The following is a 19,538-nucleotide window of genomic DNA, read 5'->3' on the forward strand; positions in this document are numbered from 1 at the left end:
TGTACTTTACAGTTCTTCCGAGGAGCACTTACTGCTTGCTTGTGGGAAGCACAGCAACCACGTCACTTAGCACAACAAGATCCCACAAATTGAATGGATGTCAATGATCAGGCAAAGTGCTATGATGCCATTTGGTTGAAAGGTAAGCATTGGCCAGGATAGTGAGAGAAGTTGCTCTTTGAATTAGTGTCCCGGGAGCCCTTACCTCTAACATTGGATACCCAGCTCCGTATATCTGTCATATCTCTTAATACCTTTGATAATAAAAGTGTGCCACCCTCAGTATTAAGATTATGAACTGATCCAGAATTATTTGCTGCTTGTGGGCAATTTATCCAAACTTGTACTGTCATTTTTCTGTAAAATGTTCCTGTTAAACATCCTGATCTTTAGATTTTGGAAATGGCCATTAGTGCTATGCACCAGAACCGGCAGAAATGTTTTATTCTTACTTGATCCATTTGTTGTGCCTGACATCTTGAAAATTACTCCTTAAATGTCTCAGTTCAGGAGAATACACAGATAGTTTGTGTAATCTTTGTAGCAAAACTCACAGAGACAAGGGCCTTTTTCTTTTGGCCTGGGTTCGGAGGTGTGTTTCGGAATAGAAATAATCACCTTCGATCTTTTCTTGGGGGAGAAAGCATTCAATTTTCCTCTACATTTCTGACCCCAGACTATCTTCCCTGGCTTCTTTCTAGTTTGGGAGTTGTTTTCCCTCCAGACTTTACATTTAATTATCTTAGTTCTGCCATCTTGGCAGTTAAATTCTGCCACACTTAGTCCTTATGCAAAGAGCTGGTCGATCCCCCCATGGCTGGCAATTACTAGACGCAAGCCCAGCCTATGCAATTACCCAGGTCCAATTCACAGTCAAAAGTCATTTCTGCCAGTTCCTGCAGCTCATAACTCTTTCCTGAAGCCCAATCATGAACCTTTGTGCTTTTAACTTCCCTCCCCATCCTTCTTAACTATTTTCCTGATCCTCCCATTCACTTTCCCTAAAACTACCTCACAGTCCTTCTCTCACCTGGCTTAGTATTCTCTCTTCACTACAATGCTCTCCTTGTCAGTTCCTAGGTCAATTCTATCCTTCAATTGACAGGAACTCAATACCTCTCTGACCTCCATGCTCAAGTACACAGAGCCACTTTTTCTCTGCCTGATGGTGTTTGTCAATGGCAAGATATTTCCCTCACAATTTGCAGCAAGTTCAAGCGAAGAAAGCACTCAATAAGCTGAAAACAAATCTTCTACTTTCCACAATTTCTGTCAACCTGATTTTGTCTTGAACCATTGCTTCCAATTCCTTGCTTCTGCCAAATGATTGAACAACACATACAATGCAAAAGTATACAAATACTCTCTCATGTATGTTAGTGTGGTAACTATGGTGCTGTACCTAAAACATAGAGGTCATGAGTTCAAATGTCAACAAGATAGGTATATAAGATTACAAAGAAATCTTGATCAAATGGGTCAATGGGCTGAGGAGTGGCAGATGGAGTTTAATTTGGATAAATGTGAAGTATTGCATTTTAGTAAAACAAACAGGGGCATGACTTACACAGTTAATGGTAGAGCCCTGGGTAGTGTTGTGGAGCAGAGTGACCTAGGGGTTCAGGTACATAATTCTTTGAAATTTGCATCACATGTAGATAGGGTAGTTACAAAAGCGTTTAGCACGCTTGCTTTCATTGCTCAGGTCTTTAAGTATAGAAGTTCAGATGTCATGTTGAGATTATACAAGACATTGGTGAGACCTCTTCTGGAGTACTGTGCACAGTTTACATCATCTTGCTATAGAAAAGATGTAACTAATTTATACAAGGTTCAGGAAAGTTGGAGCAAGACGTTGCTGGGTATGGAGAGTTTGAATTATAAGGCGATGCCAGATGAGTTGGAACGTTTTTCACTGGCCCGTAGGAGATTGAAGGGTAACCTTGTTGAGATTTATAAAATAATGAGGAACACAGATAAGGTGGATAGCAAGGATCTTTTCCTTAGGTAAGGAAGTTCAAAATTGGGGGCATATTTTTAAAGTGAGAGGAGAAAGTTTTAAAAAGAACATGGAGCCAATTTTTTACACAGAGAGTGACTTATCTGTGGAATGAACTATCAGAGGAAATGGTGGATGCAGGTACAGTTACAACACTAAAAAGACATTTGGGTAAGTACATGAATAAGGTAGGTTTGGAGGGAAATGGGTGAAATGCAGGCAAATTTAGTTTCGGGATATGGTTGGCGTGGACTGGTAGGAACAAAGGGTCTGTTTCCATGCTGTAGGACTCTATGACGCTATGACTAGTCATCTGCATGACTGCTGTGTTACCAGGTCAGTGGCTGGGGCTGCTAATATTTTTTCCTCATCTGATAGTAAGCTGTTTCAAATGTATATTATCAATGTTTTGTTTAGTCTTACTGTTGGTGCACAACTGTTCTTTAGCTTGAGTTTGATGTTCAGAACAAAATTAATTCTGCAACAAAAATGATAAAAGATCAGAATGCTCGAGGATACAACACACCACTGCTGATGTCAGGTTCCCCTTTTAAACTGAGGGATAGAAATCAGAATTTCCCCCAAACACCTTCTTCCTTGGGAAGAATATGGAAACTGTTCAAAAGCATGTTAGTTTTGAGAGTTCATGTAAAAAAGGAAAATCTGATGAGTTGGTAACATTCTAAGAATAACACATAAGATGTCTTCACACCTTCAAATGCCACTTTTCGGCGCTGCAATGTAAGGTGGATGTTTTTAATGCAGAGACTCATCATATGGATCTGTCCCTTAAAGGTAAGTTGAACTTTACATTGACCAGCTATTCACTGCATTAGAGTACTTTCCAATTGGAAAAATGATCACAATACAGGATGTCCTGTCAACTTGCACTATCATCTCTTTTAGTATAACTTGTAAGAAGAAACAACTCTGGATTTTTTATGAATATGCTTTGGACACTTAACAAAGGAATTGAATCAACTGCCTCCATACATTGAGTGACGTAGACTCTGCTTTGAAATTGAATTGAGCATCTTGTTCTCTTTCCATCCCAGGATATTGTCTAATTGCAATATGGTGGCATTAGTGAATGGTTGACTAAGTTTCAAATGCTAATACATTTCAGCACAGTTATTGCTCTATTCATCTATAAATAGTTATGCTGTAATGTGTGTTTCGTTAACACAAATTGGCTGTAACGTAATTAATGAACAGAGAATGCTGTTTGGATAACACAAACTTTCCACCGTACAGGTATCGCGATTTTCTATATAGATTTCTCTGTAATACAATTTTCTATGAAGATTTTCCACAGTGCGGCGTCTCACAAGAGCGCAACCATAGTGTTTAAGAAGAACTACCTGTAAGTGATAATTTTAAGTGGTTGTGAAAACAGATTGTGCCCTTGATGTGGTTTCTGGCTTGTTGACACAGCTAATAGAATTATATATTATAAGGTTAGTTTGCACAGCATGAACTTTTTCTCAGTATCAGTAATAATAGTTTATTTCGAGGCTTTTATTAAAGGCTGAGAGGTTAATTTTTCCCAAAGGAATATGAAATCAATTCCATTGTTTTCCTTTATTCATTCACAGGATGAGGTTGTCACTGCCTGGGCCAGCATTTATTGCCCATTCCTCATTGCCCAGAGAGCAATTAAGAGTCAACCACATTGATGTGGGTCTGGAGTCACATGTAGGCCAGCGCAGGTGAGGATGGCAGTTCCCTTTCCTGAAGGGCATTGGTGATCCAGATGGGCTTTTCCTGGCAATCAACAATGGATTCAATAGACTTCTGATTCCAGATTTTTATTGAATTCAAATTCTTCCATCTGCCATGGCAGGACTCAAATGCAGGTCCCCAGAACATTACCTTGGTCTCTGGATTAATCTACGAGAGATAATACCACTAGGCCGTCACCCCTCACCCCATCGGCCTGCATTTGCACAAGCTGTGTAAAGTGAATAGTGGGTGAGTGGCTCTGGAATACGTGGATGGGGTAAGTGACAAGATGAGGCTTAGTGCAGCTTTAAATAATGTTAGACACCATGCTGCTGTTCCCAGGAATATTCTCACCATCCTGCCACTGGTTTCCTGGGAGTTTGGCATTGCCCTCACCGTGCCAATTGACCTTCTTCCTGAACTGCATTGGTTCCTGCAGACTAGAGTCGAGTTGCTCACCACGTCAGCTAGCTCCATCCAGGCCCATCTTGTCTGGGAGGGTGGTCTATGCCTGCTGATCTCAAAATTGGATTTGTAGCATTTAGGGGGCAGCTTGGGCCCAGGTTTCAGGTTCTGTTCATCTTTAGTTTGTTTGGAATCGTGTCTTTCACTCACACCTCTGTCTCTGCCCCTCTGACTACTATTGACCACACAGCCTGCATCCTCTAGCCAATTATTAGGCTACCTCTGAGAGAAAAAGGACTGGGATCTCTCCCTTCACACTGCCAGGAAAGTGGGATAGGAACCCTGAAACCATCCACTTCCCAACCCAGAAAGAACATTGAGCCTTAATTTCCTTAATTACAAACTCTAGCCATTTCCTGATTAGGGATGTCAAGTAGGCTGGACTACAATTGTTTTTGTCTCTGTCACCTTCTTAAATAGAGTGTTGTGTGATTTTTCGGAATGGTTCCAAATTGTGAGAAATTTGGGAGGTTATAATTAGAGCTGTAATTATTCAAACTAGAGAGCCTGAGGGGGGCTTGTTGGAGGATGGGACCCAACGTTGAAGCATTTGTTGTCAAAACTGTTGGATTACTGCTTGAATTAATAACCTTCTGATTCAAGGGCTGAAACGTGTGATCACTAAGCTGCAGATGAGACTGTTTTGAAAAACTTGGTGCTTGATTCCTGAGCTCAGCACTGCATTGGACAGATGTGTTGCACATTTGTGATGATCTTTGTTACAGGTATAATCTTGGGGGGTAGATGGTCCTGTATTGATCTTTGTTTGAATTCAGTGAATACCCGAGTTGTAAACAAATGTTTTTGTCCCCTGATTACCTCTTTTTCATTGAGTAAGGGGCAACAGAGACTGCCAAACCCTTCTACATGTCCCATGGCACCACCCTAACCAAATTATCATTTGTCTGCTTGGTCTGAGTTTCTTCTGTTAAGATCGACAGTTAATAGTTCCTGCTACATTTCCCTGTCAAACCATGGACCTGCATTCCCCTCATGTTGTATAAATTGGCCAGGGTTTGGCTGGAGAGGTTCTGCCAGTGAAGTTAAAAGGCCCAGTGGGCCACAGGAAGAGTTCAAAACACAGTGGACTGTTACAGACTGGGAAGGCTGGGAGTAAAGAGAAGTACACACACATCGCTAATAAAGAGACACAAAGCGGGAGCTTTTCATTGTGCCCTCTTCAGGACTGGCACACAAGAAACCCAACTTAGAAAGCAAACGTGTAGATCTTGAGCCCTCAAGGAGGTTGGTTGCAGCTAAAGTACCTCATGCTGAACAATAGCACAAAGAACCTCCTACAACAGCTGTCTCAGTCCTTGTGGGCAGTGAATGTTCCAAGGCAGTGCCCAATGTTGTGTGTTGTGGTTGGAACAAGATTGGCCAGATGGGTCACATTGAGTCTGAGTTCCCTGATTGGGGCTGTCAACCTGGGGCCAATCAAGGAGCCCTGGCTGACAGATATAAACAGGACTCTCAGTGCTTCTCCTCACTTGAGGGATTATCTCTGATCTGGCTGCTTAGAGTCCACGTACAGTGCATGTGCAAATAACTGATGATTTGATGGTGGCATACTGGCCTCAGTGGAGTTAGTTCAGGCACCAGTTGGAGAGTTCTCTCAGGTCTGAGGAAAGCCAGTGAGAAATGGGATAAAGGCACTGCTGCACTTAGAAGTGAGATCCTGAGGTTGGGGTTGAGGTAGATTATCAATGACAGTGATCTGCTATGCCTGCCATGTAAGTAACCATCAATGCCTGAAATGCTTTCTCCAAAACTGACACTGAGCACTTACAAGACCATGAAAATTAATTTAATGAGTACATCTTTGGGTGTGTACCTAACTTGAGCTCATTACGTTTTTACTAATGTACTGCCTGTGGCGCAGAATTGTCTAAGTACAAGGTTGTCATCAGGAAACTAATTGTTTTGGCGACCACGCCAGAGGCTTATAGCTCATTAGAGAATGGATCCCTTTCTTGTTTCAGCTTCACTGCAATTATTCATTTCGATGTGTATCATTTTAGCTTGTTTGCCCTCTGCTCTTGCAAATTCCCTTTCATTGCTTGGCACTGACACCAGCTTGCATGGAACTTTCTTGGAGACTCTTAGGGGCTGTGACGGTTTAAATAAAGTCATTTCACAGTGCAGCACTTCTCCAAAGCAGCATTTTGCGTCCTGGTATCTGCCATATCCTATGTGGGCTTTTAAATGTTTAAGTGTGGCTGAAAGTGACATGTAAACAAAGCAAGGACAATGTGATGAAAACCTTTATTGCAAGGGATATGGAATGCACTGTCTGGAAATATGATGGAGACAGCTTCAGGGAGGCATTTTTTTTTTATACCGTATGCACTCGAGTAAAAGTCGATCTCATGTAAAAGTTGACCCTTATTTTAGGCAAAAGAAATCTGGAATTTTCCATATATCTCCTGTAAAAGTTGGCCTTAGTTCTTCACAATAACAAATCAGCAATTGTGAGCCAAGGCATTATCCTGTCCATAAATGTTACAATGAATCTTTTCTTTGTGCTATTATGTGTTTTGATGTACAGTTTACAGCAACATTAGGCTACGGATATTTTAATTTCAATATCGAATGAGCGCTATAATTAGTATAATTACTGTGATACAAATTTTATCACACCATCATTTCCTAAATAAGATAGGCTGATATACATTTTCTACATTATAATTACCGTATCACTGAGCTGCCCCTGATCAGTTGGATGTGCAGCTGTTGACAATTTCTCATTGTCACAAAGATTGGTAGGACTGTTATCAGAGTCAAATGTCTGATAATGTTTTTATCAGAAATAAAAGTATTAAAATGATTGAAAAACTAAAACAGCAGTAGACAAGAGAAAATGGAGGGAAATGGAAGAATTTTGCGCCAAAGTTTAAGAAGCATCAGGTCAGAGTCAGGTGACAATCTCCCATTATGTACGTAGATAGTAGGAACTGCAGATGCTGGAGAATCTAAGATAACAAGGTGTAGAGCTGGATGAACACAGTAGGCCAAGCAGCTTCAGAGGAGCAGGAAGGCTGATGTTTCGGGCCTAGGCCCTTCTTCAGAAATGATTTCTGAAGAAGTGTCTAGGCCCGAAACGTCAGCTGCTTGTGATGCCACTTGGCCTGCTGTGTTCATCCAGCTCTGCGCCTTGTTATCCCTTGGTGTACAATTGTGCTTCTACTAATGATATGCTATATTGGACTGTAGTGTTAATTTCAGCCCCTCAAAAGTAGTATCCATGTAGCAATCAACCCCATCAATTTAACCTTAAAAAGTGGTCTAAACAGTTTGACTTTTACACGAGTATATAGAAAAGTAATGATACGCAGAGATAGAGGGAAAGGACAGGAGATTAGCACAATACAATAGATCTGCAGCAGGTATGATGGACTGAATGGCTTCTTTCTGTACTGTAATAATTCCATGATGCTGTGGAATTGAGCCAGAGACTTGTGAGAATGGGTGAACGAAGGGACCACAATGGAGATTCATTCAGTTGATACCAGGATAGACAGGAAAATCCAGTGAGAGAGAGATAGATTTAACTGGGCCTGTATCCAATAGAGTTCAAATGGATGATAAATTATTGACTGAAATGCATAAAACTCTAAAAATGTTGGGCAGACTATGTAAAGGTGGATATCTTCATTGACTGTGGAGTCTGGAACCAGGAGACACGGTCTCAGGATATGGGATAGAACATTTAGGATGAATGTACCTGTAGCATTCTCTACTGTGGGTGAGTGTGGAGGCCTGGTCGCTGAATGTAATCAAGAAAGAGACAGGCAAATCTTTTAGCTTTAAAAGGCATCAAGGGGTATAGGGAGAATATGGCATTGAGATAAACGATCAACTATGGTCATAATGAATGATGAAATGGGTTTGAAGGGCTGAGTGGCCTACTCCTGCCCTTAGTTTCTATGTTTCTATGAATGCCAACATATCCAACCATCCACTTCAACTGGTCCCATTCCTTTTTTCACCTACCCAGAAAATTCTAGCTTCCTCCAGTTGAGAAAGTTTCATTTTGTTCATTCCTCATAATCTTCAGCAGAGTCAAGATCATAGTCCTGGTATTCAAGGAAGTTTATATGTTTGTGATAGTCTTTATAAGATGAAGGTGACTGTAGAGATTGAAACAAGGTCAGCCAGGTGGACCCCATAGAACATGAGTTCCCTGATTGGACCAGATTAACAGCCCCTATCAGGGATCCCTGGCTGACAGATATAAACAGGAGAGTCATGGGTTCTGCTCACTCTGAGAGCCAAGTCTGAGCCAGCTGGGACAGTGTCATGTACTATGTATGTGCGAATAAAGGGTGACTTGGTGACAGGATACCAGACTTAGTGGAGTTATTTCAGTATCAAAGGAAATTTAGATGTATGTTATAATCTTTATAAGAAGGAGTGACACTAGGAAAAGGTGGGAGATATAACAAGGACGCAGGCCATTCTATCCTCCCTGGACACTTCTGAGACAGTTAATAATGTGGAATCTGTCCAACATACAATGGCTGAGGTGACTAACAGATATCTTTCAGGGCAATCGAGATGAGGGAGAAGGGAATAGAAGGACACATCAATAAAGAAAGCTGAAATAACATGGATAGATCCTTGTGTGGAGGCAGATTGGTCATGACCTCATGGAACGTGGAATAAGCTCAAAGAGCAGAATGACCTACTGCAGTGCACACAACATAATACGTATGGTATGTTCCTAGACGAGTTGGGCCAAGTGGTCTATTACCTGTGCTGTAACGTCCCATGTGAACCGTATTCACACAGCGTGTTTGTTTCCAACACAACAGTTTAAGAAACAGTAGTCAGGACATTACCTAAAAATCTACACGTGGCATCATTGAAGTCGTAACACTGGATGACAGGATAACTTGCCATGAGGTGTGGTCATCAACGTTCTAAAGACACCCGCCCTCTGTTCTGAAATAAAAGCATTGTGTTTTTGCAACTACATTGTCATGCAGTGACTTAAGTTGGCTCTGATTTTATAATGAAAGAATCCTATTAAGGTAAGTGCTAATCCGGGCAAAACACATGGATTTGTGAAGGCCTTAGCAAAAATCTCCACTCACTGGGAAGAACTCACAATGGGATTCTGTTTCTTCCCTTTCCGTCTATCTGTCCAACAGGGTTTGGGGGTTCACCATATGTATCATGGTGGCACGGTGGCATGATGGCTCACAGCGCCATGGGCCTGGGTTTGATTCCACCCTCGGCTGACTGTCTGTGTGGAGTATATACATTCTCCCTGTGTCTGCGTGGGTTTCCTCTTGGAGCTCTGATTTTCTTCCACAGTCCAAAGGTGTGCAGCTTAGGTAAAATGTAGAGTTATGCATGTGGGTGAGTTGCTCCACGGAGCGCTGGTGCAGACTCGAAGGGGAAAATGGCCCCTACCTACACTCTAGGGATTGTATGATTAACTTGATTATATATCTTTTACCTTCCAGACTGACTTTGTATTTTTTTGATATTTGCTCATGCATCATTCCCTACTGCATGTGCAATCCATAGCCTAGCCCTTTAACAAATTAGTTTCAATTCCTATCAACAGCACACTCATCCAATCCCTGAACTACCCCCATGCCCACAAGGGTTCCTTCAGTCCCACTCTGAAGAGTCCATCTGGATAATGTGCTTAAACCCTGCTGTGAGCCTGATACTCATGACCTTCTAACTCCCTTGGTGCTTTCTTGGATCAGTGATGACACATCTGCGTGCTGATTTAAAAGATTCTAGCCTTGTGATGTAATATTTGTATTTATTGTTTAGGCTGCACTTGCCTTTTCCTGAGCCGAGATATTACTTCACCATCGGAGTCAGAGTAAACATTGAGACACTCGTGTTCTGTAACTCTAACCATCACCTGGGACATCCCTTCCCTAGGGGTGCCCCTGGATGTTCCTTTTCACATCTTGGTTTGGTATTGGTGCTTGTAATGCTGGCTTTGTTTATGATTATATTCTCGTCCACTCTGACATTTCCAAACATGCTGCACGTGTTTAAAATATTCCCTCATTACCATCCCGTGAAATACATAGAGATTTGGGAAGTATTTTATGTTAATACTGTGACAGTATAGAACAAAGAATTCATTTAAAAACAAAACAATGAGTCTCCATCAGTGCATTCCTTTACAGAAGGGGAAATGTGTTCAATCCATACAGCATGGAAACAGACCCTTTGGCCCAACTTATCCATGTCGACCAGATATCCTAAATTAATCTAGTACCCTTTGCCAGCATTTAACCCATATCCCTTTAAACCCTTCCTATTCATCCGGATGCCTTTTAAATGTTATAATTGTACTGGCCTCCAATATTTCCTTTGGTGGCTCATTCCATGCATGTACAACCCTCTTTGTGAAAAAAATGTCTCTTAGTCCTTTTAAATCTTTCCCGTCTCACCTTAAACCTATGCCCTCTATTAGTAGAGCTTCCCATTTACTATGGATAGTCTGCCTCATCCCCATTAAAGCCTACCTTACTTAAATCCAAAATTCTAGGATATGACCTTTGCTTATCTCTTACAAACGCTGCATGAAACTCAATCATTTTATGATCACTATTTGACAAATGCTCATTAACAACTAAGTCATTAATTAAATCAGGCTCATTGCTTGTTATTAGATCTAATATTGCAGTACCATTATCGGATCCAAGATATTTTGTTGGAAACTCTACCAGACGAAATCTAATCATTTACAACCCCTCTTGGCAGGGTACTGATGGGTACAAGATGGAAATCTTCAACAACGCATCTTTCTATTAAGCATAAACAGTTGATATGAATCAATAATCTTCAGTTAATAGACTAATATCAGAGAGACTTTGTGCATGAACACAGGAACAACATGACAACTGAAGCAAATGGCTGAAATTAAAAAAAGTTTGTATCTGCCTGAACACGTTCCCCATAGGGATGGGAACCATTCTACAAAGCCTACACCTTCATTGGCACTAGCCTAGCAATATGATTGAGAAAGGTAACAGAGACAATAATTCCCTGTTATTATAGAATCCCTATAATTGTAGAAATAGACCATTCGGCTCCTCAAGTCCACTCTGACATTCTGAAGAGCATCCCATCTAGGCCCCCCCACCCTCACCATATCCCTGTGGGCCTACAATTCCCATGACCAATCCACCTAACCTGTACATCTTTGGACTGTGGGAGGAAACCACACAGACACAGGGAGAATGTGCAAACTCCACGTAGACAGTCACCCGAGCCTGGAATTGAACCCAGGTCCCTGGCACTGTGAGGCAGCAGTGCTAACCACTGAGCCACTGTGCCACCCCACTGTACTAATGATGACTGGAATGAGGTTGGGGTGTGAATGTCACATTGGTGCAAGTGAGGTAGAGGATGAAGCCACATTCCCATGTGGTAATACATCAGAAACTCCACCCTGATTGATATCATACAAGGAGTGCTCCATGATGACACGCACTGAAAAAACATTCCATTGCACAATACTAAGGTCATGCACTTTCCATAGAGGAAAGAAATAACCTTACCAAATGAGGCTGCCCTTCTAATGGCTTTAATATACTCAGATGTGCCAGTTAATCCAACAGCAAATGATTCAGCTACTCGAGGGATTGCTTGTAGCCAGTTCTTTTAGAATCACTTCAGATTGACAAGCCAATCACAGAATTACTACGGGCGAAGCAGACCATTCAGCCCATCGAGTCCACACTGACCCTCTGAAGAGCATCCTACCTCCCATACCCTATCCCTGTAAACCCTGCATTTCCAATGGCCAGTTTAGTCAGCCTGCACATCCCTGGACACTACGGCCAATCCAACATGGCCAATCCACCTAATGACCCTGTTATTTCATGTAATCACTTTGATGCATATTATATTCCTTTAAAAACTGCCAATGCCAAACACTACTGCGGCCCATTGTCTGCAAACATTCTGGGCGAACACTTTGACATAATCCGTCTGTCACAACGAGAGTGAAAAGCTTTGAGAAGGACTTCACTTGGTTTTGACCTGGCCTTTGGTTTTCAACGTTAACCCATACTCGATATTAATTCACTCGAACAAGGTCCTTCTGAAGGGCTTAGCACCGTCTGTAGGTTCTAAGTTCTGCTGATGCACTTATTAATGATGCCATCGATGTGGATGCAAGTGACTATGCCTGAGTTTCGTACAAAATACTGCAACCCATTACCTCCCAACAGATGAGAAACCACTTCTCACATACTCAGAAATATTGATCCTAGCTCAGTTTGAGTGATAATGTGAATTCTACCATATCTGAAAGCTGGAGATTTGGGGTTTTGTCCTTTAATAAAAAGCAACATTGACTGATGTTAGCTGAACACAATATGGTCACTGTCCCTCTCTCCCTCTCTGTAGAGAGCTTTATTTCTCACTTTATCTGTGCTGCTCTTTACTTCAATCTCTTTCTGTCAATTGTATTATCAACCCGATGTTTTGGATATCATAGTAATAGATGCAGTGCTCACAATCCTGAGGGACAGGTCTATAAGCTCGAGGTGGGCAGGACCATTTTTACAAAGAGTTCAGAGGAACCTAAAGTCAAAACCAAAACCCATGGTGCAGGGGAGAAAAAAATGGTTACAGTCGCCAAAACTAAGCAACACTTTGTAATGATCAGCAGATGGCAAGGACTGCAAATGCTGGAAGCCAGAGATGTGAAGCTGGAGAAGCACAGGAGGTCAGACGTAAATAGAGTGAGGGGTGTGGGGCTGGGGCAAGAGTAGGTGGGATGGAGACAGGTGGATGCAGGTAGGAGGTTATAATGATTGGTTATCATGTGGGAAAGTGGGAAGTGTGGAGTGGATAGGTGAGTAAGAAGGTGGACAGATTTGGTCAGGCCAGGGAGTCAAGGAGGAAGGGGAAGGCTGCACCTGGGATAAGCCTGGGAATGGAGGGATTTTGAAGCTAGTGAAGTCAATATTGAGGTCATTGGGCTGTAAGCTCCCAAGGCAAAATATCAGGTGTTGTTCCTCCAGTTTACGTTTGACCTCAGTCTGACAGTGGAGGAGGCCAAGGATGGACACATCACCAGGGGAGTAGGAGGGAGAATTAATGTGGATGGCAACCAGAAGGTCGGGTTGTTTGGTGTGTGCAGAGTGCAGATGCTCTGTGAACTGGTCCTCAAATCTGTGTTTGGTCTTCCCAATATAGAGGAGACCACATCAGGAGCAACAGGTTGGATGAAATGCAGGTAAATCTCTGACAGGTCTGGAAGGATTGTTTTGGGCCTTGGACAGAGGTGAGCGGGGAGGTTTAGGGGCAGATGTAGCACCTCCTGCTTGCAGAGAAAGATACCAGGTGTGGTGGAAGAGTTGGTGGGGTGTGTGGAGCAGACAAGGGAGTTGTGGAGTGAACACTCCTTGTAGAAAGCAGACGGGGTGAAGAGGGAAATATCTTTCTGATGGTGGGGTTTGATTGTAGGTGGCAGAAATGTCAGAGGATTATGTGTTGGATTCGGAGTTTGGTGGGGTGGCCCATGAGGACTGAGAGAACTCAATCCTTATTGTTGTTGGGGAGAGAGGATTGAGGGCAGAAGCGTGGGAAATGAGAGAGATGTGGTCAAGGGCGTCCTTAATGACAGAGGAGGGGTAGTGATAGTCTCTAAAGTAGGAGAATACCTGGGATGTCCTGGAGTAGAACGTCTCATCCTGGGAGCAGATGCAGCGGATGCAGAGGAATTGGGAGTATGGGATAACATGATCAATATAAGAGCCCTAATAGCAATAGAAACACAAATTTCCTGGAGAAACTCAGCAGGTCTGGTAGCATCTGTGGAGAGATAGAAGAGTCAATGTTTCAAGTTCATTTACCCAGCAATTTCAACTTTTGCTTCAGATTTCCAACATCTGCAGTTCTTTGTTTTAATTTAGCCCTAATAACAAATTGATTTTGACTTAAATTCCACTCCGTTTCTAGTGGGAGGAAGAAGGGCCAACAAGAGGTGTGGAGTTTGCAGCATATGTTTCCTGTAAAACAATGCATTGAATGGGAGCATGGCTAAAGAGTTGATGTCAACAGAATGAGTGAAAGGGTGTTTCTCTTTCTATTCATTTGTGGGATGTGGGCGTCTCTGGCTGGCCAGCATTTCTTGCCCATCCCTATTTGCCCTTGAGAAAGTGGGGGTGAACTGCCTTCTTGATCTGCTGCAGTCTTCCAGCTGTGGGTTGACCGATAATGCCATTAGGGATGGAATTCCAGGATTTGACCCAGTGACAGTGACGGAAACGTGGCAGAGATGAATTGAAGTTTAAAGGAAACAAGAGAAAGTGGATGTAGATCACTGTTCAATCCAGCTCAGTTACATTGGCCAAGATGTGTGTGAGCTAGGCACAGGGGTTAGCACTGCTGCTTCACAGCGGCAGGGACCTGGGTTCAATTCCAACCTCAGGTGACTGTCTGTGCAGAGTTTGCACATTCTCCCCATGTCTGTGTGGACTTCCTCCAGGTACTCTGGTTTCCTCCCACAGTCCAAAGATGTGCAGGCTAGGTGGATTGGTCAGGCTAAATTGCCCACAGTGTCCAGGGATATGCAGGTGGGAAATGTGGGGGCAGGATGTGGGTTTGGGTGGGATGTTCTTCAGAGGGTCCGTGTAGACTTGATGGGCTGAACAGCTTCTTTCCACACTGTAGGGATTCAATGAATGAACAGCAAAAGCATTTGGCATTGTCATTTTCAGTTTACATATCTGAATTTTTACAGTTTACAAGTCCCAAGTTCATAAAAGTTTTATAAATCCATTTTGTGAACTAATGAAGAGTTTTGATTATAAATATGATTGAATTTGACCACTGCATTGAGACACTTGTCTTCTGGGGTGGGAATGTTCTCAGTCTCACTCCATTTCTGACTTTCACATTTTTCAAAACCTGTCTCACAGGCTGAGCCACTTCAGATACTGACTGCTCTGGGACGATACACTGTGTGTGGTGAACTGGGCATGTATCCAGCATCACTGAAAGGAATTCCAGACAACAAGAATGTGATTAGAGCCAGAATTGAAGAGAAAGAATGAACAGTCAGTGAGATGAGCCTCTAAGTGGAGACAGAAAGGGAGAGAGCATTGTAGCTCCATAGTGAAGCTATGAGAGGGAGAGCCCAAGACTGAGAGAGAGACAGAGAGAGAGAAGCATGTGCAAGGGTGCCCAAGACTGCACAAGACACAAAGAGAAAATAGCAAAAAGAAGCAAAAGGAGCCAAAAGTATTGTCAGGCCAAGAATTCAGGGGGACAATAAAGAAAATTAACAAAGAAACAGGAAAGTATTTTGGCAAGAAGCAAGACAGCCAGACTGAGCTAGAAAAGGACTGAATGAGAAAGTGCAGATTGGAGAAGGGCAGGGACCAGAGAGAGAGAGACAGAGAGAGCGAGGGTGTGAACAGAAATACACCTAGCAAAGATTTAAAAGTATAAACCTAACAGGAACCTGTTTTGTTAAAGACATTTGGACACTGTTTGGGATTGTGAAGCATGGACCGTGTTCCCCAGCCTGAGTGATTGCTTCACTACCATGGATCTGCCGGAGTATCTGGTGTCGAGGCAAGGCTTGTTTGGAATGGTAGTTGACTTCTGCGTGTCTACCATGATGATTACTTTGCTGTCTCTTATCAGCCTCCTGACCTACTTCGACATTCTCGAGAGTTTCCATCCATTCCATTGGCTCTGCAAAGCGACAATTCAGGATAAGGTGAGGATAAATTATGTGGTAAGGTTAAATTTATCTGAACTTTTATTTTAATCATGAAGTGTCCCTGCTCTCCCCCACCCACCAGTTCTCTGTGTCACCTGCACCCACACCTTGCTCCAAATGGCAATGGGAAAACTGATGTCCCTTCCATGACGGTGCCTCAGTGGTTAGCTCTGCCACCTCACAGTTCCAGGGATCCTGGTTCAATTTCAACCGTGGGCGACTGTCTGTGAGGAGGTTGCACAATCCCCCACCCCGTGTTCTGTGTGGATTTGTTCTGGGTGGTCCAGCTTCCTCCCACGGTCCAAAGATGTGCAGGCTAGGTGGATTGGCCATGTTAAATTGCTCCATAGTATTCAGGGACATGTAGTTGAGGTGGATCATAGGGGGATGGGTCTGGATGGGATGCTCTGAGGGTCGGTGTGAACTTGTGGGGCCGAAGAGCCTGTTTCCATGACCTATGATAAAAGTTCATTCGAATGCAATGCGTGTTGCTGGAAAGGTCAATATTTATTGCCCATTCTCAGTTACCCAACCAAATAGATGAGCAAGACCATTTCAGAGACAGGTTACAAATCATGTGTCATTGGAGTCACCAAATCGGGAGTGTCCCACATCAATGTTCAACTCCTGTGCCACTCGCTGATGTCGAACCTCTCAACATAGAAACTCCGTTTGGCATCCTGCCCAAATCCATGTCTGGCAGGAATGGATCTGCTGGAGCTTCTGGTGTCTAGGTAATGCTTGCTTGCGTCTATTACTGTAGAATACAAGCGCAAGGGGGTGATGTTGAACTTATATAAGGCCATGCCAGACTTCAGCTGGAGTATTGCATGTAATTCTTGGAAAGATGCGAACACATTGGAGAGGGCTCAGACGCAATTTACAAGAATGGTTCCTGGAATGAGAAGCTTCAGTGATGAGGATGGATTGAAAACTTTGGGACTGTTCTCTTTGGAATGAAGAAGTCTCAGAGAAGGATCAATAGAAGTTTTCAAAATCATGAGCGGGTTGAACAGAGTAGATCAGCAGAGACTGTTCCCACATGTAAAAGAACAAAGAGGGCTTAGAATTAAAGTGATTTGGCAACAAAGCATGGGTGATGTGAGAAAAAAAAACCTCTTTCACTTGGCGAGTAGTTAGGGTCTGGAATGCACTGCCTGAACATACAGAGGAGGTTAGGTTTGATTGAGGCATTCAGGAGGGAATTTGATAATCAGTTGGGTGGAAATGGTGTGCAGGGACATGGGAAAGGCAGGAGGTTGGCTGTAGGGGATAGAACCAGGGCAGGCATTTGGGTCAAATGGCCTCCTTTTGCCCTTCATGAACTTTGTGATGTTGTGAGAAATGGATATGAAGGCTACCCATGAAGGCAGGGTTGGATTTGATGGTATGCCCCTCCCTCACAGCTGAATTGCCTGGCCATCCCTCTCAGGATCATGTATGTGAGGCTACTGGGATTTGTGTTTTTTCTCTATTCACTTTAGCTGGCCAGCCTAGTTGCCCTGGTGAAGGTGAACCTGCTGCAGGCCACATGTTGTGGGTTAACCCACAATGCTACTAGGGAGGGAATTCCAGGATTTTGACCTAATGACAGTGTAGGAACAGCAATATATTTCCAAGTCAGGATGGTGAGTGGCTTGGAGGGAAGCTTGAATGTGGTCGTGTTCCTTGCCCTTCCAGATGGAAGTGGTCGTGGGTTTGGAAGGGGTTGCCTAAGGATCTTTGGTGAATTTCTGCAGTGCATCTTGTAGAAAGTACACAATACTGCTATTGAGCATCGGTGGTGGAGAGAGTAGATGCTTGTGGGTGTGGTGGCAATCAAGTGGGCTACTTTGTCCTAGATAGTGTCAAGCTTCTTGAGTGTTGTCGGGGCTGCTTTCGTCCAGGCAAGTGAAGAATATTCCATCTCACTCCTGACTTGTGTCTTGAAGATGGTGGACAGGCTTTGGGGAGTCTGGACATGAGTTACTCGTTGCAGTATTCCCAGCTTCTGGTCTGTTCTTGTAGCCACTGTGTTTATGTAGTGAGTCCAGTTGAGTTTCTAGGATGAAGGAATCTCTGCAACAGTGTTCCTCCAGGGAGGGTAAATGCTTTCAAGACAGGACACAGCAGAGAGAACTATCCATGGACAAGATACTGGGGGCTGTGGCGGGATGGATTTGAGTGTGTGTTTGTGAAATATTTACTTTAAATGAAGTGTTTTTATTTTGTTAACAGCAATATACACAAGAAGGCCATAATGGGAGGACAGGAGTGTGGCTGTGAGTATTGAAGATAAAATCATTGATTGAAACAGTAGTTGGGATGGAAAACGCTGGAAATGTAGAATAAAAAACAGGAAGTGCATTGTAGTCAGTTGTAAAGGGAAGAGTGACCATAACATCTTTAGCATGTCCCTTTCCTTTTGGTGTTGACTGACAAGCACAATATTCCCCAACCAGATTTTGGAATGTGACTGTAATTACTCCGTTTTCCTTGTATCCCTTTCTTTCAGTTATTGGCCATTTTTGTCCAGTTCCACTTCTGTGAATTGTTGTCAAGGGTTTTCATTCCTCACACTAAAGGTAGTTCTCAGGAAGGGTCACTGGACCCAAAACGTTGCCTCTGATTTCTCTTCACAGATGCTGACAGATCTGCTGAGCTTTTTCAGCATTTTCTGATTTTGTTTATGATTTCCAGCATCCAAGTTTTTATTTAAGAAGGATGAATGTCATTGTTTAAATAAACTCAGCTCTTACCATAAACAGAACAGTTTCAGTGATGAGGAGAGACTGAATTTGTTCTCTTCAGTGCAGGGGAGACTAAGGGGAGATTTATTAGAGGCAGTCAAAATGAGAAGGAGGTTTTGCAAAATACATAAAGAGTTCTTTTTTTCCCAATACAACAGGGCCAGTAAACAAAAGCCACAGCTTTAAGATTAGTAACAAAAAATCAGGGCAGTAAGACATTTTCTCATGTGAAGATCTGGAATGAAAAAGAAATACAATTAAGCACTAAGGATAAAGAATAGGACTAGAATTAGGTTTTATTGTCACATATACTCGAGTACAGGGATTCAGGAGTACAGTGAAATGCTGCCATTCACAATGACATCTTAGGTACAAGGTACCTAGATACGAAATCTTAGGTAAAAAGTAGAAACGCAAAGAAATAAGTTAAAAGTTCAGCATCACAGTTTTTCTCAGCATAAAGTAGTAAATTAGAAATAAAGTTAAAAGTTCCACATTACAGTCCTGCTTTGGCCATGGGCCTGCAGTTGCTCCACGCTGGGCTTTCCGCACAAGGGCTCAGCTTCTCTCCCTGTGCTGAGCTCAATCCCCTCCGCCCCACACTGGGCTCCATCTCTTGATCCCCACGCCTCTGCATTGCCCTATTGTCACTACCTGTCACTGTCTCTTACATCTTTCTGACACAGACGTGATGGGCTGAATGGCGTCACACTGTTCCAAATGTTGCTCTGATTTAATGAAGTTTCAGGCTTGAATTAAGGTCAATCCACTTTTAAAACCGAACTGGTGAACACCAATCTCTGTGATTGTTCCTTGAGAAACCCGTCTAACATCTGCACGATGAAGAGACTGACACACAGGGATGGGTAAATCTATCCAATTTGTTGCTTCTGGGTAT

The 19,538-nt window shown here is 42.9% G+C and overlaps 1 protein-coding gene across 3 annotated transcripts in view; it reads left to right on the forward strand.

The window, feature by feature from the left end:
* The first annotated feature begins 46 nt into the window (after window positions 1-46).
* LOC125467000 (uncharacterized) overlaps window positions 47-19,538 on the forward strand; it is a 52,529-nt gene continuing 33,037 nt past the window's right edge. For 2 of the 3 annotated variants that reach the window (XM_048562288.2, XM_048562287.2), the window contains exons 1-2: window positions 15,209-15,908; window positions 18,129-18,172. In XM_048562288.2, coding sequence (XP_048418245.2) covers window positions 15,732-15,908; window positions 18,129-18,172 — 221 coding nt within the window. In that variant the 5' untranslated portion in view covers window positions 15,209-15,731. Of the gene's footprint in view, window positions 143-15,208; window positions 15,909-18,128; window positions 18,173-19,538 lie in introns of those variants that run through there. The other variant, XM_048562286.2, reaches the window with a different exon arrangement.

The sequence above is a fragment of the Stegostoma tigrinum genome, chromosome 32, assembly GCF_030684315.1.
Source record: "Stegostoma tigrinum isolate sSteTig4 chromosome 32, sSteTig4.hap1, whole genome shotgun sequence".
NCBI classification, from domain to species: Eukaryota; Metazoa; Chordata; class Chondrichthyes; order Orectolobiformes; family Stegostomatidae; genus Stegostoma; species Stegostoma tigrinum.